The 26,780-nt window shown below is 34.7% G+C and overlaps 2 protein-coding genes across 5 annotated transcripts in view; one reads left to right on the top strand and one right to left on the bottom strand.

Annotated features, from left to right (window-relative positions):
- mio (GATOR complex protein mio) overlaps positions 1 to 6,750 on the top strand; it is a 102,745-nt gene extending 95,995 nt beyond the window's left edge. For all 4 annotated transcript variants that reach the window (XM_089099593.1, XM_089099595.1, XM_089099592.1 and 1 more), the window contains exons 14-15: positions 1,783 to 1,967; positions 5,205 to 6,750. In XM_089099593.1, coding sequence (XP_088955719.1) covers positions 1,783 to 1,967; positions 5,205 to 5,301 — 282 coding nt within the window. In that variant the 3' untranslated portion in view covers positions 5,302 to 6,750. The remainder of the gene's footprint in view (positions 1 to 1,782; positions 1,968 to 5,204) is intronic.
- A 2,603-nt stretch (positions 6,751 to 9,353) lies between these two features.
- LOC148945227 (uncharacterized) overlaps positions 9,354 to 26,780 on the bottom strand; it is a 59,592-nt gene continuing 42,165 nt past the window's right edge. The window contains exons 6-9 of the mRNA XM_089099160.1: positions 22,553 to 23,053; positions 17,303 to 17,473; positions 14,762 to 14,873; positions 9,354 to 9,642 (exon numbers count right to left, since the gene is read on the bottom strand). Coding sequence (XP_088955286.1) covers positions 9,403 to 9,642; positions 14,762 to 14,873; positions 17,303 to 17,473; positions 22,553 to 23,053 — 1,024 coding nt within the window. The 3' untranslated portion in view covers positions 9,354 to 9,402. The remainder of the gene's footprint in view (positions 9,643 to 14,761; positions 14,874 to 17,302; positions 17,474 to 22,552; positions 23,054 to 26,780) is intronic.

The raw sequence follows: 26,780 nt of genomic DNA on the forward strand, positions 1-26,780 counted from the left end.
AAACTGCGTAGACCAGGATTTACTTAGCCAATCACTCAAGTATTTTGACACTAAAAGACAAAAATATTTTGACTAGATAAAATAGAAAAGGAACCTAGGGATTACTAATTCAAGTGGACTCAATTAATACAGCTTATGAACGGCTTATAATTAATTTGATTTGCGTAGTTAGTAAAATTATTGTAGCAATAAGTGTCTGATCTCAGTTTCCGATAGAAAAACGATTACAAAGCCTGAAAAAATGCCAGGTGTAGCCAAAACGCTAGATGGCGCTGAAGAATTTTCTTGCCGACACTAGTGCCAGTTTCTACTCTTATACCTTACCCATACCCTTTGGGCTTATATATAAGCAAATTATTATGAATAGATAGTTGGTTAGGAATTTAAGTTAATAATACTGATTTTAGCCTATCTACTAAATAATTTAATTTATAAATAGATTTTCATTCATAAGCAATAAACGGAGAAAAATAAACAATAGAAGTATACATTTCATCAAGCCCCCCCCCCCCCCGCAAGGCTCAATGGCTGGGAATGTAGGGAGAGTATATTTAATATATTTTCATTTTGATTAAAGAAGGTATTGTTGGCGAAAAAAAGAAAGTAGTAAATCAATCTAGGTTCTGAACGGCTCGTCTATAGACAGTAAATTAGTATGCCTAAATAATGGAATAATAATGTAATTTAAAAGGCATAATTTTACCCTATCTTTCGGATAACTTGATGTAAACAATTCATTTTGCTCCAAGAAGCAAAAAAATGGTGATTCACCTAAAACGTCTGCTTTGTTACCGTGGCTTCTACTCTTCTAATCTTATTCCAAAGATTTAAGTTGCTATTCTTCCAAACTTTTTTCAATTGTGGAAAATACTCTGTATTCTTGTTATTCTACTTTTTACATCTTCATTGCATCAATCATTCTTACTAATGCTACCAGCTAGGTAAGTGCAGCTGCCCACTCGCTTATTAAAATTAAAAAATTACTATAATTACTTTATTCTGCTAGCCTTTTTTACGTCAGAAACTCAAATTATCTGCATAACCATCTGTGTAGGAGTTTGCTATGTTACTTAAGACCAAATTCATCAAAGTAATACATCTAAACGAAGATAAAACAGAACCCTGTTTAACTCCTGATTCCACATCAAACAGCTACTAACTTCGTTTTCTACCTAAAGTGCAATAATGTTATTCTTGTATGTAGTACTAATCATTTTAACATACTTATCTGGTATCAAATGGTAATTAATACATAAGAAGAATCGGTTTTTAATGATGATTCCGAATATTTAGAATTTATTTAGGTTAATATTGACCCGTTAGAATCTACGAATCTGAAAAAAAAATTGATTGATTCTCGAATCGGGGAGAAATACCCCAGAAATTCAAGTGATCTTAATGAAAATCCAGCCGCTAAATTTGGCATGTCAGAGGATCCCACTGTAGAGGTTAAAGATCCTATCTACAAAATGTGGAATTTTGCATTTTGTTTCCCAGAAGAGAGATCACGATGCGTTTTTTTTCAGTGCTTTGCAAGGATCAGTCCTTCACTCAAGCTTTTCTATCAGCTAATGCCTGTTCATGATCTACAAAATTGTAGACAGTTTTCAAATTATTTATCAAAATACCTTTAATACTGAATGAAAGTAGTTGATTTTTTACTCATTAATTTGGTTGTTTCGAGTGTTCTTTCTTCGGATATTCTTCCTATTGTCTTATTTTATAAAAATAGACACCTGTCCATTTTCGTAATCCCTATTTAAAACTTAATGTATATTGTAGGTAAGTACCTGTCCAAGCTGTGGTAAACCTCTTCCTCGCTGTTCCATCTGTCTCTTTTATGTGAGCGTTAGTTCGAATCCCATGCGAAGTTCGAAGAACCAAATGGCTCAATTCGATTCATGGATATCATGGTGTCAAACTTGTCGGCATGGTGGACACGCAGGACATCTACTTCAATGGTTCTCGTAAGTAATTATAAATTTGAGTTACAAAGACTGAACTCGAGAACAGGACGTCCAAAAATCATCGACTCAGGCTCAGTTTTAACCCTCATAATGAAATGTCTCTTCTTCTGAGAATTTTGCTCTTTCCCTTTGACTGTAGGTTTTGGATTTAAAAAAAACAAACAAGTTTTTTCAACTTAAATTAAACAGCAATATTCAAATTTAAAACGAACAGGCATCATTCTTTTCATGAGGGGCTTACTGGGAGCAGAAATTTTAGGGGCGCAAAATTTCAAATAAACACTCCAATGGTTATACTCATTTGTAATTTTTGACATTTATTTTTATTAAAATAAAGTAGAGGGCGCTGTAAATAAATGAAAATAATTAATAAATTATTAATTAATAATAAAATAAAAATAAATTAAAAATGATTAAATAATAATAAGTAAAATAATTAAATAACAAATTATTAATTTATTAATAAATTGAAAATAATTGTGTAAAAAAATTAAAATTTTGTTAAAAATTGGCCTGAAAATTTTGTGGGAGACAGGGGGAGGGGTGCTAATCAAGATTTCGCCCAGGGCGTAAGAGAGGCCAGAACGGACATTGAAAAGATTATATGTAAAGAATGGGCATATTACTCAACTTGCAGCCTTTTCCCCAGGGGCTGTAGGCAGTCATGTTATCTCCAAAGAAATAGTTATTGGATCTTTCAGCTATGATGAATAAAATGGCTATATCAAAGTTTTGATCAGACATCTTTGAGGAAAAAAAGGGGTGTGGGGGGGGGTCTAGTTGCCCTCCAATCTTTTTGGTCATTTGAAAAAGGCTCAAGAACTTTTGATTTCCGTTCGAACGAGACCTCTTCCGATCTTTTAGGACCATTTGTTCGATAAGACCACGCTCGGGAAAAAAAATCAAACAAATGAAGACACATCTGTGATTGTTCTTCTGGTAAAAATAAAAAATCCTACATTACTTTATAATGGATCTTGAAACCTCTACTGTAGGATTCTCTGCTATGCTGAATTTTATGATGCAATTTTCATTAAGGTGGTATGACTTTTTGGGGGTGTTTCCCTCCATTTTTGGAAATCCGGCAAATTTGCTCAGGTTCGTAGCTTTCGATGAGTAAAATTAAACTTAATTAGTTTAATATATATATATATATATATATATATATATATATATATATATATATATATATATATATATATATATATATATATATATATATATATATATATATATATATATATATATATATATATATATATATATATATATTTGGAGTAAAAAAATCCGTTTTTAGAGCTTCTGTTGCTATTGGGCCAAGTCGCTACTTACTAATAGTTTGTTAACATTGACTGAAAGCATAAGGTATGCTATTTCGCAAAAAGTAAACCCTTGACTTTTGAGAGACCCAGTAACAGTATTTAGAATGAAGATATTTGATGTTTTCCCTTCTTCCTTTTCATTTACATTTAATACTTTCCCGCCTATGATATAACCTATACTATTTGTTGTAGTAAGGACTAGCTAATCCAAACTTGTTCTTTAGTCATGTTTTACAAAAAAAAATTGACCAAATGAAGTTGCCTAAGATCAGTTGCCTTGTATTCTTGAGTAATACCGCACCGACTTATCAACCCCTTCCCATATTTTTTGGTATTTCAAGGCTTTTTGTGTAATTAATCTATGTAACAAGGATAGTTTAAAATAGGCTTGTCTGGAGTTTAACATACAGACCATGGCGGAAGAGAACTTACTATGGGGAAAGTCTTTTTTATGCCATTATATTTTTAATAAGAACATTTGTATCTCTGACATTTTTTTTATACAATTTATTTTTTATTATTAAGGGAATATCCTATCCTCTGCGTGTTTCTTATTTGGAAATTATCCTAAATTTCTATATAATAGGCACGTGTTGGCGCATGTTATTCTATAAAAAAGCAAACAAAGAAAAATAAGAATGATTACTGTGGCTTCACAAGAATAATTTATGTAACAGCTATTTGATGGCCAGGGATTGCTACGCATCGTTACAATTCTGTCATTTGTCTTTGTTTAATGTGACACTGTTATTGTGTCGTTGAAGAATATAATTGATAATAGAAGAACTAATAATGTTTTTATTGGCTATTGAGTTGTTCATGGACAGAATTACGCAAATTACTTGTATTGTTCTTTCAGTCTCATTTCAGTTTTAAATTATAGTTTAAATTGAAAATTAATCAAATATTTCCGTTGTATGATAAGAACAATTTGAAATTTGTAAGAAAAGAATAGTGAGAGTGGGTTTCTTCAGTGTATCTGCGTCAACAGTGCAAAAGCCTACTTTTGATCCGTCTCCCTTGTACTTTCTGGTTTAAAACATCTGTGACTTACTCAAATAAAATCAATTATTAATAAATATGGGAGTTGAATTTCATTTTCTTCTCATTCAAGTAAAAGAACTTTCGGAATGTTACATCTTGCGGCCAGATTCGGCTCGCCAAATGGCTTATGCTCAATCACAGTAAGATTTTACCTATAGAGAAGTTTAGCTATTGCCAATATTAACCAATCAGATATTTTCATAGAATTTTTCGGCCAACTGAAAATCCTATTGAGAATTCAATTTTCTCAAATAAGCACTAGCTGAATCTTGGAGACGTTAATCTAGTTGTGAATGGGTATTTACCAAGTTTCAAAGAAGTGCTAGAAAAATTCTGCAATGATAAGCTCCTGTCCCGTAAGTTTTTCACTATAAATTAGCTTGTGCTGCTGTTAAATAAGTTAGTGTTTAAATAAGCTATAGGTGCAGCAAAATCAGCGCTAAATAAGAAGGAAAATAATGGTCTGAACTTTAGGGGCTTGTTTTCAAAACTGGTCTTTTCCGCTATAATAAACCAAAAATTGATGTCAATTTTCATCAGTCTTTGCAGATTCCAACTGAGTTCGATTGTAAGAAAAGGATCTGAAAGATATTCAAACTGAGAAACCCTGTTCCAAAGACTGTATTTATTACATCCTTTTCGTATAGCTCCATTTTTTCTCCTGGGGATCCGGGTGGGGGGGGGGGGACAAATTTAGGAGAGAAGTTTTTTGGAAGCCATTGTGCAGACACGGTTGAAATCCTTGTTACTTTTTGTGATGAACAAAAAGCTGTCTGATTCTAGACATGTCGGATTTATATGATATCCATAATTTTACACCCCTGTTGATCTTTTATTGGTTTGTTTATCTGATTATCTTTCTTTTTTCTAGGGAGGAGGGTGAATGCCCTGTGAGTGGTTGTGATTGTCGGTGTATGTCACTTGACACAAGCCCAGCAATGAAGGCTTTGGAGATAACTGATACATAGATTAACATATCACGGTACACATACCTGTAAATTGGGAAAGATTAGAAGGATTACGGGAAAGAAAACCTATCAAAAATGTAATTTTTAAGCATTACCCTAAATTTAGTTACACGCAAAGCCGGTTTGGGATAGCTTTCCAAACTATAAGCATTTGGCCATCTACTAATGTAGAAAAACCTAACTCGCGTTAGAAAATGACATTTTTCATAGAATTATTTTATGTGACGATGGATTTAACTTAGATTTTGAGCGTTTTCTTTGCTAGGAATTATACGGCGGGCACAAGTGCGCTTAAATGTATAAAAACAAAGAGACAGTTATCATCTGTGGCCTTAACTAAAAGCGTCTATAATTGAATTTACCCGTTCCCTCATTCTTTTAAAGTAATTAAAATAGCGCGACTGTTTTCCAAACCAAAACAAGCGTTTCCTGGAACTATGCGCCTTGTGTATAGTCACCGTTTTGCGTGTCTTCTGCCGTGAAAGTGAGCTGACAATAACAATCTTAACAAATCATTTCCCTTGACAATAAATCTGATCTCAGTATGACCAGGAATAACTTTAGAACATTTTAACTTAGTTTATCAGAGTGTCTATTTTGACCATATTCTTTCTTCATGTGATATCAATGCCTGAGTATCAAAGGGGCATGTCGAGTTCAAAATGATCCTTATTCTCTTCTCCCATTGTGCTCCATTAACTGAAATCCATTTAACATGGGGGCGTAGCTTATTTTTTCTTTGGAGAGGGGTTCAATTCATTGTGGGAAATTCAAGCAGTTGGAATATCCAATATTATAAACCGAAATTCGATGTTTGAACAAAGTATCTCGCATTTGTAGTTGAGGTTGCAACACCTCAAGCCGTAAAGTGGTGTCACCCAGGAGACTTATTAAATAATAGAATATAATGTACAAAACTTTTGTAGATTACTCTGGGGCGTACATTTTATTGATGTGCATATTTAGAAGTGTCTCTTTTTAGTAAGGGGCAATCGATATACTTATTAGAATGGATTAGCCATAATTTTCATACAATGTTTGGTTATTCTTTTCTTTTTCTTCTGAAAGAGGTAGGAGCAAGTCTAAGAGCATAATTTTGGATTTTCCCAATTAAAAAGCATTTTATGCATTATCTATATTTTACATCTACCGCAAATGGAACTAAACTGGTTTTATGTCTAATTAGTTCATTGCATTCATCCCTTTCCCCCAAAAATAATTTTCGAATGATTTGGGTAGGCACGAGCCTGCACAGACCACCAGCTAAAGTTATCCTGCAAATAAAGAAAAGAAAGATTGCTGTGGCTTCACAAGATAAATTTGTGTAAACAGCTATTTGATGACCAGGCATTGTTACGCATCTTATAATTCTGTTATTTGTCTTTTTTCTTAATGTGACAATGTTATTTTGTTGTTGAATAATATAATTGAAAATAGAAGAACTGATAGAATTGCCCTAGAATTAGTGTTGAGACTTTCAATGGTCAGATAAAGACCATATTTCCATACAAAGTTTTTTATTCTATTAGGATTCTTACGTCAGTGTTGAACTTTCTTCTAAACCTTGCTGTACTGTGAAACCTTATTTCACATTTTAGGCACCATTTAATGGCAATTTTGTTTTTTCGCAAAGATCAGTCTGAAAATTACGACCCCAAATATCTTAATTCAAAAGAATATACGGAGAGTCTGCTTTGCAAATCTAACAATTGCAACATGGGATAGAACAATTCGCCTATTCAATTTGTGTTCACCACAGTGCGTTTAGTTGTTGTTGTAGTTAATAGAGCGCGCGTGAGCCGAATTACTTAAGCATGAACTTTTTATCTCTTCTTTCCCTATGCTTTTTTTTATATAGGTGTCGTTGTTCTCAATCATGGCTCTTATTATCAAATCTTTAAAAGGACTTTCTTAAAAATTACTTCTATTTTACTTCTGTTTTGCGCATAAACCTAATCAGACATATATATTGAAGTTTATGTCTTGGGAAAAGGTGGACAAATTCATTAAACAGGCTAAAAAAAAGGTTAACATAATGGAAATCCTAGGTGGTACCATTACAGTATCGGCATGTTATAACAGAATTTTAAACTAAACTAAAAACAGGAGGAAGAAAAATTGTGGGTATCCTATATAATTTATTTAATACTCTTGTGTAACCTCTTCTGATTACAACTCGGTTGTTTCAAATTTGGCCCTCTTTGGGAGTGGCTAAATTTCTGTTTGGGCTAGTCATTTTTAAACTTTTCATATTTCTTGTTTTTTTTTTCTTGCTATGACGAAAATGAAACGTATAATTTCAATTTGTTGTTAAAATTACCTCACGCTATTAATTATAATTACGACTTTCATAAAAGTTATCTTGACAGAAATGGAAATCTATGCAAAACATTATATGATAGACATTGCAGATATATTCTACCCCATGCTTCTTCAGGTGACATGAAGTTTGGAAATATTCACCTACTTCCTTTGAAGTTATAGCCTAATTTCGTGCGGGAAAGCAGTTCCTAATTCAACAAAATCTAAACTCATATTGGGTACAAACTCTATCAAAAACAGTGTTAGGAAGTACTTCAAGCACTTCTTGTGTAAAAAATTGTAGTGTGCGAGTTTCACTTAAGTAAAACCAGTCTGGGAGTACATAATATTTAGGTAATACAAGTAGGTACTTGAAACACACAAGTACTAAAGGATGTTGAGTACCTCTTCAAGTACATCATGCTTATGTTACCTTCGCTTGATTTTTGTTCAAACATGATAAAGATTTTTTGAACAAAAGAAAAATAAATTTCAAAACTGAAATTGGTGAAAATGCTTGAATCATGATTTTTTTTTTTTTAAATTGTCATTTACTTTACAGAGAATATTTTATAACATTCAAAAGACAGTAAAAACAAAAAACAAAAAAAAAACTCCAAAGGCTGCATGCGAAACCTGCCCTAAAAGGTCATAAAGGACCATATAAGTATAAGAACAAACTTTCTTAAGTATCTAAGGTACGTAATACCACTACTAGTGTAGCCTCTTTTGCTGTAAAGATTAGTTTCTTTCAATATACAAGATATTCGAGATGGCTGAAAGGCCGAGTATAAGAAAGTCTGGTGACGAATTATCCAGCCTTTTGTCAAGCGATAGTTAAGTTTTTATGGGTTATGAAATTAAAGCGATAAACAAAACATGACCTATGTAAAATTCATTCCCTATGGACATCTCCGCTTTGAGCATTTAGAAATACTTAAAGCAAATACTTAATGCTTATATTTGCAGATGAATTTTAGATTTTTTGGTTTTAATACGACAACAGGGATTTGGCAAGGTAGACCTCCGCAGTTAACAAAGTTAGGATCCACCAGTTCTTCGGAGGCAAACAAAGGTAGCTTGTTTTCTTTAATGCTGCCTTCACCTTCGTTCACTTCAAACAGAGCTTGCATTAAATTCCTATGAAAAAAATTGCTGGGAGATCTCCTGTTGGAGTACTTGGTAAAGCTTAAAGCAAATAGCCAGTGCATTTAATTAAATCATTTTATTAGAGAATTCTGTACTTCAGCCTCCTTCTTTTCTCTTCTCTCCGATGATTTTGAGAAAAAATTCTTTTACTGCCCAATCCATATATGCCGCAATTTACCATAATATGTGTGGTCCCCACCATAAACCTTTTAAGTTAAGACCACAGGTTAAACAGCCACTACGAATCTAACCAGAAAATCAATTTAGAGCATCTAAATAACCGGTTTGTCTTATCAAATACCATAGAAAACATTTGCAGGTGGCAGAGTAGAACTAGCCCGATAAACTCGCGAATGTTTAAGACCCAAACTAACATTTTTGAAAATAAAACCTGGTTAGTATCCCTTCCTATTTACCTTCGTTATAGGAATCGCATTTATTTATAATAGGCTGTAAAAGTTATGAATCGTCTTAACCTGTTACAAAAAATTTCTTTATATAAATATAAAAAAAAAAAACAAAAAAAAAATATTCTATCATAATCAAAACACTAACTAACACTATCTTGCCAACTCAGAAAAAGAAACGAAATATAAAAAAAAAATTTTTATTTCAGTTGGCTAAATTAAAATTACTTGAGAACACTTCAGTCTAGTTAGTATCTTCAAAAATATATTCATCATCATCATCACCAAAGAATAGATCGCTATCCATATTGGAGTCCTCAAGCTCTTCTTCTATAATGGAAATTTGTTGCACAAATTGAGCGTGATTATCGAACTCCCCATGCTCGGCTATATGTACCAAACAATCTTTCCTCTTGGTGAATTTTTCACCGCATAGCGCACATTCAAATCGTGCTTGGTCAGAATGCATCAAATCTTCGTGCGACTAGAAACAAAGGTACATTTGCAATCTCAGAAAAAAAAAAAAAAAAAAAAAAAAAACACCTCAAATTTGGGACAAACCGGCATTAGATATGAGCGGCAAGAAAGCGTGATTTAGGCTTCACTTGTCAAATACTACAAATTTAAACAGGATAAGATCTCAAGTGATTTAAAAACCAGAAAATTGTACAAAAGACAAATAACTAAAAGTAAAGAAATAAATACCCCAACAGACGACTAAAATCCCTCCAAGTTAAATTATGAACATTGAAAAAGGAGAGAAAAACTCAATTCAAAATAAAAGTAAATAAACAAATTCGTTACAAAAAACCATTAGCGTATCAAACTGACAAAATAACTACATCATTCAAAATATAGGCCACCTCACTGCATAATTTGCTTGATAAAACAGTTTTGAAATTTTATTTTGGAAAACTTCATAATTCTTTTTCCTGGGAAGGAGAGAAAACATTGAATACGAAATACATTCTATTCATCTTGTGGCAACAGGGATGAACCCAGCGATAAATTTTGGGGGAAGATAGATAAACTGGCTTAGGGATGATAGTGGTTTAAAAAGGATAAATAAAATTTTTAGAATATAAGGTACATTTTTTATTGAAACAATACTGTAAACAAACATGTAATTAAAATCAAGCCGCCTTTTTTTGTTGTGGGTTAGCTTATCCAAAACGTCTTCTGCATTGACTGGAACATCCATGTGTATGGATAATAAGGCCAATCCATTAAGTCGTTCCTGACCTGAGGCACTCCTGGTATAAGAATTCACTCTTCTCAGGGTAGAAAAATAACACTCGCACGTAGCCGTAGTGACGGCAATCGTTGCACCAATCTTCAAAATTGATGTAATTTAGGGAAAATGTTCTTATCACATTCTTTTAAGCACATTATGACATGTTTTGGTGCCACGTTTCCCGACTGTATCCACAGTCTCCTCCAGAGAGCTACCTCAGCCATTTCCTATGACTAAGGACTCACTGACGTAGCTGCTGCAGAAATTAGTCCACAAATGTGATAAACACAGGAAGTCGGTAATACTCTTCAGGATCCTCTGACGCTGTTGCGTAATTATCCCTATACGTTTGTTTTGGGGCTCATCTGGGTACTCTAACGCTGATTTCAGCATCTTGACCCAGTTCAGTTACTTCAGTAAAAAATGGAGGACACGTAGCTTTACTCCTATCTCTCATGTCTCTTAACCTTGCTCTTAAGATCGTCAGAGTGTTTGAGAAAATATACAAGACCTATAGTTTCTGATTGCAAAGATTTCGACAAATTGTGTGACAGACTAAAAACTTTACTGACAGTAACCATAACTGTAACAAAACTGCATCTCTCAATAGCAGCAAGTATATTCGTTTACTACGCGTCTAATTGCGCTTTTGGTAAGAAAAAAAAAAAAAAAAAAAGTTTTATTAACTGAAAGTAAGGAGCAACATTAAAACTTAAAACGAACAGAAATTATTCCGTATATGAAAAGGACTGTCCCCTCCTCAACGCCTCGCTCTTTACGCTAAAGTTTTTATTGTTTTCACAAACAGCGTTGTGAGGAAGAGTCTGACTTTAGCGTAAAGAGCGAGGCGTTGAGGAGGGGACAGCCCCTTTCGCTCAATTGAGCCGTGGTAACAGCTCGTTACCACGAACTGTTTGATCAATGCACTTCGTCCAACGATATCAATCTTCCCACAAATACAATGAGAAATTCCGTCAAATTTGAACTGAGTGCCGTGATTAGATTTCGTGCCAAAATCTCTCACAGTTGCTGGTATCCGTCGTGAAATGCGTGTTGAGAAGACAAAACATTAATAACGAAGAAGTTAGCGATAAAGAGCGCCGAAATTTAAAAATAGCTCTACAATTATTAAGGATGATGAAAGGAGTGGTAAGCCATCAAAAAATATAAGGGAGGGGGGATAGCTTAATTACTTCAAAAGATAATTTTGACGATCTACCATAAGTACTCGATTTGGCTACTTTAATTTTTTTCTTTCAATGCCGAAGACAAGCTACTCGATAAATGGCGATTACTGTTTAATTATGGAAAACTCTAAAACAAATGGACAAAGATCTCAGTAATCAAAACTCCTCAAAGATTAGTTTCTAATCTTATAAAATAGTACACACATTATGGCAAAAAGCTGTAGTTCTAAACTTTTTTTAAATGGAAGTTTTGAGCAACATTGAGCAAGATTGGGGAGGAGCCTCCTTTTAAGCTAAAGTCAGACCTAAAAGTCCATTCTTACAGACATCTTATGGTACCTATGCCCTGGACAGGTGTTTTTGGGGTTTAAATTGAGTGAATAGCGAAATTTTCTAAACCTGAAACAAACTTGTAAAAATAATAATCTTGAAACCTTCAGGATATAGAATAAACCCTTTACATTACCAACCAAATTCGATTTTTGGTATATGAGTTGAGACCAGTGGATGGTAATACCGTCCTGAACAGAGCATGATTCCATTTGTGAGGGTCGAAGGTCCAAGCTGGAGAGTGAGGCATGGGCGGATCTAAAGCAAAATCTTGGGGGGGGGGGGTCAATGTGATACGGTCGCCAATCAGAAAAATCTCTTGGGGGGGGGGATGTGACAACAGCACCAACGATTGACCAAATTGACAAGTTTATTTAAAAAAAAGTGAAAAACAGAAAAAAGAAATAGGGATGCGAGAAAGAAACTTGGTGGGGGCCCGGGGTCCCCTTGGATCCGCCAGCGGAGCGAGGGGGACAAATTCGGTCCACAAAGGAGCTTTTCGCCAGCAAAAGTTGCAAGTTTTTTCGTTCCTAAGGTATAAAGAAAAGATAAATATCCGTAAGCAACATTGGTCAGGGACATACACAGGGAGGGGGGGGGGATATTGAGGAAATATTGACATTATTTACTTTCACAAGAGAATAAGCGACAATAAGGATCAAGGTTCTGTTTTGAATTTAAAAAAAGGTGATGTGAGTTATACTAAACCATCCAAGAGCTTTGGAACTCAGCCATGCGAAATTCAAGGTATGTTCCATAAATATTGTGACATATTTTGTAGGCAGTTTTGAACGTTTACCCTGTTCTGTCTCAGGAGGGAGGGGGTAAATGTTTATTTTTTCGATCATTAGAAATGAGTATACACTATGGGGACTACAAATTTGCTATCCCGTATGTTTTAGGAAAATACATACTTTGGTATGTACAATGGCGCCAAATCACGAAAATGTGGAGGAGGGGGGGGGGTAGGGTGTATTTTTAAAACTAGGAGGGCGATTCAGTTATTTTTTCCAATTTTTCCAACGAAAATACCAAAAAAGGCATTTTTTTAATAAAAATACGAAGAACAGTATTTATCAAAATCTCGGAGGGGAACTTGTCCCCTCCCCCCAAACTGAGGTTCCCTCTGAAAAAACCAGCAGAGGTGCAAATCAGAGACCCACGCAAAAGAAACCCTTAAATTCCTAAATTCTCTATGAAACCCTCGATGCATAAAAATACACATTTTATATATTACGATTATATTTTACAAGAACGAACAGCATTCGCAAACATTTTACAACAGGGAACGGGGTAAAATTCTACTTTAGCTACTTTTGGCTGTCTTGGAAAGGGGTTAGGTTACGAAAATAAAACTTTCAGGGATGGGTCTACAGGCTAAAGTATGTCCCGAGAAGGTATTCTGAAGTACCTAACTCCACTCCTTCTCCCTCTGGAGCGTCCTGACCTTTGATAACCTTTAAAAATCTGTGTGTTATAAAAGTGAAACCTTGCAAGATAGATATTCTGCTTAAATGAAGTACAACCAAATTATTTTCAGCTTCAAAACTTTTGCTCAATCCAAATTTATAAGTTTTTAAAGATATGCAAATACATTTTCTAAATTTTTAAAAAAAAACATTAATATAGTTTAAAATTCCAGCCTACTCCAATAACAGGAATTGCATTTTAAGAACTAAAGCCAGAGAAAAATAAACTGATAACTGAAAATTAAGTTAAAATGTTGTTTTGTCAAAATTTCAATAGGTATTCAAAATTTCAACCTGTCATGCAGGCAAATTTCAGGACCCTCTAGAGGGAGAAGGTGTGGAGGTAGGTACTTCAAAATACCTGCCCGGGACATACTTTAGCCTGTAGACCCATCCCTAAAAGTTTCATTTTCATAACCTAACCCCTTTTCAAGGTTGTCAAAAGTAACTAAAGTAGAATTTTACCGGGAACGCTGCTCAATCAACGAAGAAAAGAATACGAATTGTACACCCTTGTCCGACAAGCTATTAGTAAACATTAGTTTTTTTTCAAATAATTGACTTTCAAAAAAATTTTCTAAGGTTCCATGGTGAATCCAAAAAAATTTTCTTTTTGGAGTCATGGTGACTTTCAAAAAAATTTTCTAAGGTTCTGGACTTTGAATCCAGCGATCCGAGTTCAAATCTCGGTGGAACCTCTTTTCTATCATCAAATAAGCTTTTGTAATTTATCTGTAATTTTTGTACGTCAAGGTTCGATCCTGTAATGGTCAGCATGCTGGACTTCTGAGTCAGTATAACCTCGGTGGAACGTAATTTACGGTGGATTTTCATTAATGATAGAATGAGTATTGGAACTATTATTTTGATCTAAATTGTTTGTTTCTTGTTTATCAGATTCAGCTTCCTAGTCGTAACTTTCAAGGATACAGAGAAGCGCTTGCAATATTTTGTTCTACTGTAATTTATAAGCAAGTAAAATACACTTAGAAATGAAAACTAAGTTTTTTTGCTGGGGAAGTATTTTGCTTCTTGAATAACCCTGGAAATTGGTTGAAAGATGCATCTTCTTGACATAGAAACTGCATGATGTCAATAAGTTCCATTAAAAGGTGATAATTTATATTCTGGTATTTGTTGTCTGGTAAATAAGGTTTCTCTTATTGCTTGGGAATCGAATTGAACTATTCGAGGTTTTTTTCTTTTTTTTGTCAATTTAAATTAAGTTTTATGCAATAGTAAATAGCCTTTAGAAGTTATATTAGATCATTAGGGCTTCAGCTGTGATTATTTCTTAAGGAATATCAATTATTAAGAAATAAAATATTTTGGAATATAATTACCAATTGAGAATATAATAAAGAAGGGAAGAAGTTAACTTACCCTTAGCTGTTCTTCTCTGGCAAAGGATTTGTCACATAAATAACAAGAGTAAATTTCTTCTTCACCCAGATGACTTAGCATATGCTTCTCCAATTTTTTCTTTGTAGTAAACCTATGAAGAAAAAAATTAGTGAAGTTTTCCCATTGTTTCAAATTTGATCAGATTATAATAGCTTGTACTAACAATAAGAATCTACTGATTATGTAGAAGGGTCTTCAAAATTTTCAGAGTTCATATATCAAAAGCAGCGTTTACATACAGCGGTATCAAAAGCATATCAAAAGCGGCGTTATCAAAAGCAGCGTTTACAGACAGCCAGAACTGTCTTTTTAACAGGAGTCAAACACTTGTAAAAACTTGTTTCTATGACCTTAAGACTCTTTTCTGGCTTCAACATCTCTGTGCTGTAGATATTTCTCGGCCTTTCCCATTATTTCAAATTTGATCAGATTATAATAGCTTGTACTAAGAATAGAATCTACTGATTATGTAGAGGGTCTTCAAAATTTTCAGAGTTCATATATCATAAGCAGCGTTTACATTTTCTGCTGGATATTCCATACTATAGGATTTTTTTTTCTAAATGCTAAGATCACAGAATCAGATCATGGTCAAGAGCGATCCCCTACCCTTCATCCAACTAGATGAAATCTTCTGCTTAGGCTCTAACCAGAACTGTCTTTTTAAGAGGAGTCAAACACTTATAGAAACTTGTTTCCATGACCTTAAGACTCTTTTCTGGCTTCAACATCTCTGTGCTGTAGATATTTCTCGGCCACAGGGCGTCCAAATCACAGTTTCAAGCCATGATTTGGTGCTCTCCACTTTGGTACACTTTCGCTTACCGCAGGCTGTGAGCAAACCAACTAAAAAAATCAACAAGTTCAAAACATATTGAATTCTGTATCCCTCTTCAGGGGGCTTTAGGATCGTTCTCACCCCCCCCCCCAAAAAAAAAAACGAATTCGCTAATAAAATCGTGTCAGGTGTCCATAATTTTAACACATTCACAGAAAGCCTAAAGTTACTAAGTTTTGGGAACAACTATTGCACATGGAGAAATTTGAGTCGGGGAGATCAACAGGACTGATGGAAACATAAAATATGAGAAACTGAAAATGACCGAAATTCCCAAAGCGTGTTCTTTTTTGGGCCAACCGATGGATTCAACTGAAGTAACGGTAAATTTATGTTATTTAAAGCTTATTACTACTGCAAACCCACTTCGTCTTTAAACCCTCTTCGCATAGCCTAACTGATTCTAAATTTTATAAAAAACGATGTTCGAGCCCTCAATTATGGTATTTCATTACAACTGGCTTAACTGCAGTTCTAAAAAAACTCAATTCTAAAAAAAATGACAGAGGAACTTCAATGGAGATTTTTTCAAAAACCATAAAAATAACTTTGTCAAAACTTCCAAAATCCATAAGGAAATTCCCACTTTCCGTAAGTGATTACGCTCTGACTCTACTCAGTTACAGAAAGAGTAAAAAGTCAACTAGAGCTCAAGGGTGAAATGGTCAGAGTAGCTATGACTTTGGAGGGCAAATCACCTGGAGTTGAGCATAATTCAACTATAATCAACTACAGCTCAAAGTCCGAACGCACTCAAAGACACAAACAGAGAAGATGATAATCATCAGTGATATGATTGGACTAAGAATTTTTACTTTATAGTGTTGAAAAACCTCATTGACACTCAATTTTGATTTTCACCATAGTCTTGCCCATCTGTTTCCATACAGGTCAATACCCAAAATAAAACGAAAATACTCAATAATAAATATTGACAGCACAAACAATTTTAAAAGCCATTTTGTCAAACTCCGTACTAAAAAGTGCTAAAACACCTTTGCTGCACTTAAACATCAAGAGCTGTCTTACTTTTTTCTCAGCTGTTTCTTTCATGGAGTTGCAAAATTTCCGTAGAAAACGGATCATATTTCATAAAGAAAATGGAGGCAGTCTCCTAATCAAAAAATATCTACAAAAACAAGACGCCAGTTTAGGTACACTAACGGGAGAGTACTACTCGGCGAGGAGAAGGAGCAACTTCAAGAAAATATAAAAATGATACTTAATTGAAGCCCCCTCCCCTCCACCATACATGCCTGCAATACCCTAAAATGAATATGGGAGCGAATACTATAAATATATGTATATATATATATATATATATATATATAAATATATATATATAAATATATTTATAAATATATATATATATATATATATATATATATATATATATATATAAATATAAATATATATATATATATATATATATATATATATATATATATATATATATATATATATATATATATATATATATATATATATATATATATATATTCGTATCCTAGCAAATAATTGACAGTATATTTTTACAGACTGTTAAAGATAATCTACACTAAATTAAGATAACAGACGTAAACTGAGGAGAAAGAAAGTGAAGAGAGGCAGAGAAAGATAGAGAAAGAAAGGGGAAGGCGTGGAAAGATAAAGAGAAGAGGGGTAATTTAAAAGAATCTTACCACTGGTTACAAAGTTTACAGAACTCAGACTGCGTGTAATGGCCTTTTCTATGTTTTTTTGCATCTGATTCTGAAGAAAACATAACGTCACAAAATTCGCAATATAATAGATCTTTAGAACGGCCGTGATCCTCTGCTAAATGCAGAGACAACTTCCTGAGATTTCCAAAGCTAAAAAGAAAGTACACAATACTGTGAGATACCTGATATACGTCCAAAAGAACCTGAAAAACCCAAAAGGTCCCGAACTTTGGATATTTCTGAAAAGGCAAAGGAGATTTCAAAACACAATTGCCACAACTAATATAGCACAATATAGATGAGTAAGAAAAAGCAATCTAATTTATGAAAGTTTCATCGCTGTGTGGCTGAAAACTTTTGTTCTGCATAGAATTGACCCTCAACAATTCACTAATATTCCCAAGAGTTCAACAAGCCATCACTTAGTTAGTTTGCTTGATAAGATTTTAAAGCATCTAGATGAACCGGAGCGCTGGGTCAACCTCATCGCGATTGACCTGAAGAAAGCATTTAATTTGATCTGCCATAGAAACCTTATCCGCAAGCTATTGACAAATCTTATTGTCGATGCATATTTGGTAAGAATAGTTGCAAATTTCATTTGAGGTAGAAGTAAAAAACTAAGCATAAATCAGCCTATTCTGATCCCTAGCCAATCTACTGTGGAGTTGCCCAGGGACAATTTTGGGCCCTTTACTTTTTTTGGTTATGGTAAATGAGTTGGAAAATGATGAGTCGGATCGCTTTAAGTTCTTTGATGATCTATCCGTACTGGAGCTAGGTGAAAAGAGTGTTTCAAGTGAGGCAGACAGAATAATGCGTGTTTTTCATGCTAAGCTGAGGAGGGCAAAACGATCGTCAATCGTGAAAAATCGCTCGTATTAACTTTTTCTTTTCTGAGGGACAGTCCATCCCTTGCTTTCCAGAATGTTTCAGGCATCATAGATATCAAACTCTTGGGAGTATATCTTACACATGACCTGAAGTGAGAAAAACCGAAACAAGAGATGATCAAACGGGTAAACCTGGGTATCCTTTCTTTAAAACTCCTTTTCTCGTCATGGTGTCCCAACCCCCAATCGATTGCGTATTTTTCAGACCTCTGGTAGAATATGCTTGTCCCGTTTGACATTACGGCCTGACTTAAGACGAGAAGGACCGCCTGGAAAGGATCCAATACCGAGCTCTTCTAGTAGTATCTAAATCTCCCAAAGTCCCTTATTGCTCCCTTTTAAAACAATTTTCACTTACAAGTGTTTCGACACGCTGTGATAAATTGTGTTTATATTTGGTGTCGGTATTTTGGAAAATCCACGGCTTCGTGAAATCCTCCCCACTGAGCATCTCCCTTTGCGTCAAAGGCTCCCGCGACATGTAGCTCAACCGGTACCAGCGGGGCATATGCGGTACACAAGTAATTTTGTTCGCTCGTTCGTCAAGATTTTTAATTCTACACCCACTCGTTAATAATTGTGTATATTTATTTGTTTTATTTCATTATTCTTTTTATTCGTTTGACTCTGTTTAGTTTGAATCTATGCTATTTCAAATCAATGTATTATTTTGTATGACGATGGCTATGGCTGTGATTTTCATATGTTTGTTCTATATTCACGTAGTTTTAAATGGTGGCCTCCAAACCGATCAGCACCTAAATTCAGAGACTTTTGATTTATAAATTTGAGTCACAAAAACCTTAAGATTTCTTTATTTTAGACAGTCGAATTAAGCTCAAATTTTACACTGAACTCCAAACACTAATCACAATTTGTCCATGCAGACAGTTTTAGTATGGTAATTGCTTTTATTTTTTATTCTTGCGAAATTAGAATTTTACATTCTTAAATATGTAATCACATTGCCTAGAATAGTTTATTAAATATGAAATTTAAACTCATTACACTGATTCCAAAAATGTAATTGCATTTTTGTAATACTAGCGAATTCCTGATTTTTATTTTTTTGAACACTTAAAGATTCCATAAAAAAAAAAAAATTACAATTTTTAGTCAAAACTTTGAGTGTTTGAGAAAACCGAATTTAATCCCCAAATCCAGACTCGTAAGGCAACCAATTTTCAATTCAATTTCACATTTTCACAAAAAAAAAAAAAAAAAAAACTGACATGCCGGTCAGCCAGGCTCTTGAAAATTTGTTCAGTCCACGCCAACAAAATGCCACAAGGAAGGTAGATAGACCCCGGCGCCGCGCCTGCGGATCGACCGAACGCCGCTGACGAGAGGCCCGGTCGAACGCCGCCGAAGTGTCGTAACGCCGCAGGCGCGCCGCCGGCGGCAGAGGAGGGGGCGTTCGGTCGATTTTAATTAATTTTGCGGCTATTCTTTATTGCGTCAACAGCAAAGTCGGAGCTTTCCCTTCTCGTGTGGTTTGTTATTTAGATTTTTCTGACTGGAATTAAAGCGGGATTTTCACTATCCCCAAATTTTCGGGTATTTCCCCGAAAATCTATGTGTCACCCCCAAAAAAAAATTTGGTTCCCCGAATCCACGAAAATCACCCAATTACGGTGCCACCCCTAGCGATTTATCACCAGTGACTTTCCCTACCAAATGTTACTTTGCATACCATAATTCTTCACTACTTTCTTGTTCATTAATTTTCGTCTCTTTTTTTTACTTTGCATAAAAACCAGACAGATGCAATATGCAATTGCAAATATTGCATTATACACAGTTCTTCATATGTTGACAAAAACAGTATCGTCTTTATGAAATGAGTTTAAACCATTTCGAATGTAGTTCCCCAATCGCTATTTCTAACATCGTTCATAGTCAAGAATTTTATTTTCAAGTTGAATAGAATTATAGAACGAATTCACTACTATACAGCTTCAGCCTTCAGTTGGATTTTGAAATTGACAGCCGACAGATTGTTTCTATAGCTGAATTGTAAGTTTGCAGATTTTCTTTTTTTTTGTTTTTTTTATATAAGATTTTTTTAATGTTTAATATTCAATTTTAGAATGCATTGAGTAAAAAAAAATCTAATATCGTAAACTTTTTTACCCCCCCCCCCCAAAAAAAACCGTCTAATGTAAAAAAATTTATCAATATAACCAGTAATTTAAAAGGTTTGGGATTACAATATTGAAAAAGATTTTATCCCAAAATATTCTAAATAAAAAAAATGTAAATTATTGCCTACAGGGGGGGATAGGGGGCTATCATTTTTAAATGATAATACATCATTTTTGTTTATTGAAAGAAGGGCTGCCAAAAAGATAATTATTTTTTCATTTAAAGTGGAGACAGAAGAAAATAATATCAAATTTTCTGGGAAACCATTGAAATATTTTGATAGACCCAGGGCCCCCCATTAATACTTGTTCATTGTCTTGGGTATTTTACGATTTCTCATAGGCTACTGGCCTAATTTGGCTTTTGTGTGTGCTCCCTTTTAATTAGATTCTTTGGATCTTATTGAATGCCACTGCGAATCTATGACTAAGTTTTCCAATAATTTGAGGTATATCTGAATAATTTCGCCTATTTTGTCGTTTTCTTTGAAACTATTTACTCGTTCACCCATTTTTTTTTCAAGGACCGCTTTGCGTTTCAATATTATTTTGTGTTTTTATTTTAACCGTAGATTGACCTAATTAATTATTAAGTAACTTATTTTTCTAATGAAGTCTGTGAAAGTATCTTATCCTGATGTTATCCAGAGGGGGGAGGGGTAGGGGGTATTACATTTAAATGATAATATCTCGAATTTTTTTTATTGAAAGCAGAGACGGCATTTTATCAAGGTGGTATCCAGAGGGGGGGGGGGCATTGAGCTATCATATTTAAATGATATTACCTCGATTTTTTTTTTTTTGAAAGCAGGGGTGCCAATAAGTTTTTTTTTATTTATTTAAAGCAGAGACGGTATCCTATCAAGATGGTATCCAGAGGGGGGGGGCATAGGGAGTTATTATATTTAATTGATAGTACCTTGATTATTTTTATTGAAAGCAGGGATGCCAAAAAGTTGAAAAGTTGACAAAAATTCTCTATATGAACAACGAAGAAGACCAGTTTCCAGCCAGCGAATTATGAATTTTTGAACTCGTGAATAGGCTCGAATCTGTTGTAAATTTAAGCTATGATTTGAGAAAGACTAATGAAAACATTAATGTTTGCGGTCGACATTGATTACGCCGGCGGCGCGCCGCCGACATCTTACCGGCGGCGCGGCGTGCTGTTTTTGGCCCCGCCGCCGCCGGTCTTCCCTCATCGGCGTGGCGCCGGGGTCTAAAGGTAGATATCATATATGCACAGTAAAGTAATATAATTTTGAATTCTATGAATGTAAAATTACTCTTTCATAACAAAAAAAAGAATTATTTATGACTCGATCAAGGGCGGATCCAGGATTTTTTTCGGGGGGGGGGGGTTTACTAATTTTGACTTTTTAGGGGGGGGTTTTATTAATTTTTGACTCAGTTTTCGACTAATTTTACTGATTTTTACCTAGGTTCTACTAATTTTCGACTTATTTTCGGCTCCGTCAAATATTTCGGGGGGGTTCAAACCGGGTAGCCCCCCCCCCCCTGGATACGGCCTTGGACTCGATCTTAAATTGCAAAAAAAGCAAGAAGTTTCAAGGGTTGACACCATACCAAAAGTGTATTTATGAATAACCTTGGAAAGAAAAAATGTAGATAACAGAATTTATGTTTTTTAAGTGGAGACCAAAAAGATACACGCCTGTAGTAGTTCTTCAAGAGCTTCAGCTGCTTCAAATTAATACACTGACTATCTTGTCTTCATTTTTACTATACTTATACTCTATCTCACAGTAATAACAAAAAATATCCAAACAGCCGCTGGAGACATAATTCTTTTTCTACAAAATTAAAAGATAACCGGTTTGATCTCTATTTAATCCTAAACATTGGGCCTTAAGAGCATATATTGTAAAAGACCGTCTAATTTTGTTTTCTAATCCAGAAGCTATTGACAACCGAGCCATGGATGCTTGCTTTTCACTAAAACATAACTAAAATGTAAAAACACTTTAACAATATGACATTTCTAATAAGGAAAAAACAAAGCAAATTTTATGCTACTGAAACAACTAAAATGCCTTTTATATTAGTTGTGGCGATCCATCCTTTCATTTGTGAGACACCTCTAAACACATTAAAAGACATCACTAATGCTAAAAAGGAAAAAGGAAAACAAAGAATTTACAGTAGGACAATGGAAAAACTTAAAATATTACCTTTCATGACAAACAGGGCACATACTATGTCCTCCACTTTCTTCTTCCTCCTCGCTCAAAGTTTCTTGATCATTTAGAACCTCATAATTATTAATTTTCTCCAGGTCTTCGACTACTTTCAAGATATTAATTCCAGAAGAAAGTTTTCTATTACTTTTTAAAATGCTGGGTACGAAAGCCTCTTCGCCACCCACTTTCCCTTTCTTCGCATGTTTCAAAGTAGTATGATCTTTCAAATCTCCTTTTGAAGGAAATTCTAGTCCGCAAACAGAACACTCAACCTGCATACCCTCGGCAGTATATTTTTTTGTTTCAATTTTTATTTTTGACAATCGACGCTTTGGTGGAGGGGAAATGATATCTTTACTCCGTGCGGACGGAATTCTCCTTTTCGGTGTCTCACCAGGACGCTTGGACGATTGTCGTACGATATGATCGCTAGACAGTTTGTGTGCGTCTCTTTCTTCTCTTGTAGGGAAATAGATTTTGCATCCCCGACACCTAAGGAAAAAAAAGAGATAGAAAATAAGCTACATTTACACTGCCCCGAAAACTTCAAGCGTTGCAGCAATTTTCGGCAGGTTTGTTGATCGATTTTGCTTCAAATCCATAGTCGCTAATCCTTGGATATTTATAAGATGGTATCTCCCAAGAAGACTTATTCTTAAAAAATTAATGACTCATTGCTTAAAATAGTCTATTCTTGCTCAAAACCAACCTTATTTTCTCTTTCCTGACGCCCAATTACTGATTTTACTCTTAAAAATACATTATTCATTCAGGTCATACTTTCTTACTTCGCCCCTAAACATAAAACCTTAATGTATTCACATTGTTATTTCTAAAAATACAGCAAGTAATAACTGAGGCTACTTTGCCTCAAAATATACCACCAAATATTACTTTCCAACACATTTGATAATCAATACAATTTGGTTCTATGTCCATCAGTAACAGGACCACTCAGACACTTTACTAATAATTGGAAAACTATATCATTACTTTGCATTTTAATTTGTAACTGTAAGATGCTGAAGTCTAAGTGGAAAAAATAGCACAACTGGAAAAAGTATATAACCCTAAGTTCCTTGAAGATGAACATGGTTTACGATTTTCGAATACAAGAACCTTTTCAGGATAGACATAAAAAAAAATCCTAACAGGCAAACGCATATCATAAAGCAGTAATAAAGACATTTTAGAAGTATATAAGCCCACTAACCTAAAATACACGTGCGTGTCGATTCTTCCTAACAAATTAATCTCCCACACAAAGTAAAAATCTCCAAAATATAAAGCTTCAAAGTCTACTGGTGCCTGGGTCGTAAATTTCAACAGACTAAAATATCCAAGTGAAAGACTCCTGCTTAAGAAATTTCAAGTTGATTCGGGCAACTTCGAGTAGAATGTAGGAGTGGTTGAGGCGATACGCCTCTGAAAATCCGTCTATCTGTTCCTTGGGCTGACGTGGCTACCCTACAGGCTTCAAGCAGAACTGAGAACTTCCGTAAAGGGGCGGAAAAGGGCAAATACCCCTTAAAACATTGCTCTTATTTTTTATTGGCCAATAGTACTTGCCCCATAATTTCCAAGCCCAACGAAAAAAAAAAAAAAAAAAGAAAAAAAAAAAAAAAAGGCTTAACTTTCAGCGGAAAATTTTGCAAAGAAGGCTCTATTGAGGGGAGGGGAGGGGGTTTACTGGTCAAATTCATGCCTCCAATAGCACAGGCTGAAAATCCTTCAATTAAAAAATCACTTCAATTAGAAAAGATACCTATCTTTCTCTTATGAATATGGCGTAGGGGGATACTGAACATGCTACTGACCCTTTTTGCTACTCTACTCGTACAAATTAAACTTTGCATTTTAAGTTTAAACAAGGTGCAAAAAGCCTACCTTCGGGGCACAAAATCAACAATGGCAGGCGGGGCGCAGGGCACACTTTTTGCAGAGGCTACTAGCCTACTTCACTTCTAGAATCATATGGATTTCAAATCTTTGCGTGCTTCCGCTTCAAACAAAGTGTGACCTGCCTACCTTTCTGCTAAAAAGCTGGCAATAGGAGGGGCGGGGATATTGAAAGTATTGTGGACCCAGTATATACTTCCATTCAAACAGATCGAAAAACTTTAAATGATTCTGCTTCAAAACAAGGCGCAATATGAAGGCCCTTCTGCTTTAAAAAAGGCGGCAGGAGGAACCAGGAGTGTTGGAGAGGCCACATGACCATTTGATTGCTCAATTATGCATACTAACAATTCTTACGTGATTCCATTTCAAACAAGATGCAACGTACCTTCATGGGACATTGTGCTTCCCAGAAAATCCACGTTGAAAATCCTTCAATTACTCCGCTTCAAACAAGGTGCAGCATGCCTTTTTTTTAAGTTGGCAGTAGAAGGGACTGGGATGTTGAAGGAGGCACGAGCCTACTGTGATCTTGTAATAAACCAGATGAAAAATTCTTGTGGGATTCCAATTATCTACAGATTGCCAGTTCTTGTATGATTTACGTTCATATGCACCACATGCATATCTTTCTACTACAAGTTTGCCGTTTGGAGGAGGGATGGGAAGGCCAATAGTCCATGTTGGTCCTTCAGTCATACAGATTTAAAACTCTTTCACATATTTGGTTTAAATAAGGTATAACATAACAACCTTTCGGCTGAAAAGCTAGTGTGAGACGAAAGAGTGTTGGATGGGCCACTGGTTCGCTTTGTGTCCCAATCATGCATATTGAACATCAACTTGTGATTCCTAGCAAAATCAGTTCCAACGTAATAAAATGGTGGGTCGTATTGGAGGGGTAATGAGCCAACATTGTACTTTTAATCTCACAGATTGAAAATACTCGTACAATTCTACTACAAAGAAGGCTACAACATGAGAAGTCTAAGTACAGTTTAGAGTTGGATCATTTTGCCATCAATTTAGTACTTAGTCGTTTGCGCATTGAGTCATAACCTAGATTGTTTCCAAATTAAAATGGGATTGGCTTGCTTTTACATCAAACCAAGGCTTAGCTCCTTCCTTAACAGTCATCTTACCTTTTTTTTATTTGCGCATGAAAAATGAAGTTATCCTTCCCTTGAAGTTTTGAAATATTGTGTCTCAAGAGCCAATTATTTTGTGAAATAACTGATATCATACACACTGATCAGTACATCGACGGCCATTGCTTATCGTAACAATAAAATACATAGCTGTCTTGGTTCAAAAAATCCTTTCCTGACTTTGGGCCAACTTTCTAACATAAAATAGAAACGAATAAAGGACACGAAGAATAAAGGACAAAGGACGCACATGTAACACCATCTCGGTCTCAGTCCCGGACTTTGAAAACGAAATGAGCAACTGAACAAAAAACTGAGAAGAGAAATTACAAGAGCAGCAGGCTCTATACATCAATTTTGTTCTCTTAAAAACAATGCTCCTTTTTATTCAATTTATAAGATTTCTAAGTTACTACTTCAAAAAGATACTTCTGTGACCAAGCCCGGAAACTATCGCACATCTTACTCTTTCAGAAGTGTAAGTTCAATCCGAAAAACAGTGTTGCGATTTTCTCTTTTTTCATGAATACATAGAAAAAACTTTGAGGAAAAGAAGTTTTTCACAGAAAAGTAAAGACCCATGTTAAGACTATGACGAACCGAAATAAAGTCCTGTACTAATTAAAACTTAAACCAAACCAAAAATTACTGCCAATAATTAATGAAACCCAAAACTAACAGAAATGAAACAAAAATCATATCGGACATAAAAATTAGTTATTGATACAGATGAATAAATGAATTCTAAAACAAGTAAGAATCAAATTGAGCAGTCAAGCCCGACTTAAAATGAAAAAAAATCCAACCAACAGGTGTTTGGCTACTTTCCTTTTACCCCTCCTCTAACCATAAAAGTTCTAAAGCCTACTGCGTCATTTGCGGTTTATTAAGAACTATAAGTATTTTGAGCAGTGTGCTTTGATTTTTCAATACATCGACAAATTCACTATAAGAATCAAGCTGAATGGAAAGAACTAATGAAAATAAACTCAATATTTGATGTGTAATGATAAGAATTCCTGGAAATCTCAGCAATTCAAGATTTTATTATTTTCTTCGTTTTTCTATGTCCAAAATATAAAGAAATTATATGATAAATATTTTGTTTCCAGTGACGCAAAAATTACACAATAGGCTTTAGAACTTTTGCGGTTAGAGGAAGGAGAGGAGAT

Source organism: Artemia sp. Qi Xiang Cuo, chromosome 13 (assembly GCF_049724085.1).
Source record: "Artemia sp. Qi Xiang Cuo chromosome 13, ASM4972408v1, whole genome shotgun sequence".
NCBI lineage: Eukaryota > Metazoa > Arthropoda > Branchiopoda > Anostraca > Artemiidae > Artemia > Artemia sp. Qi Xiang Cuo.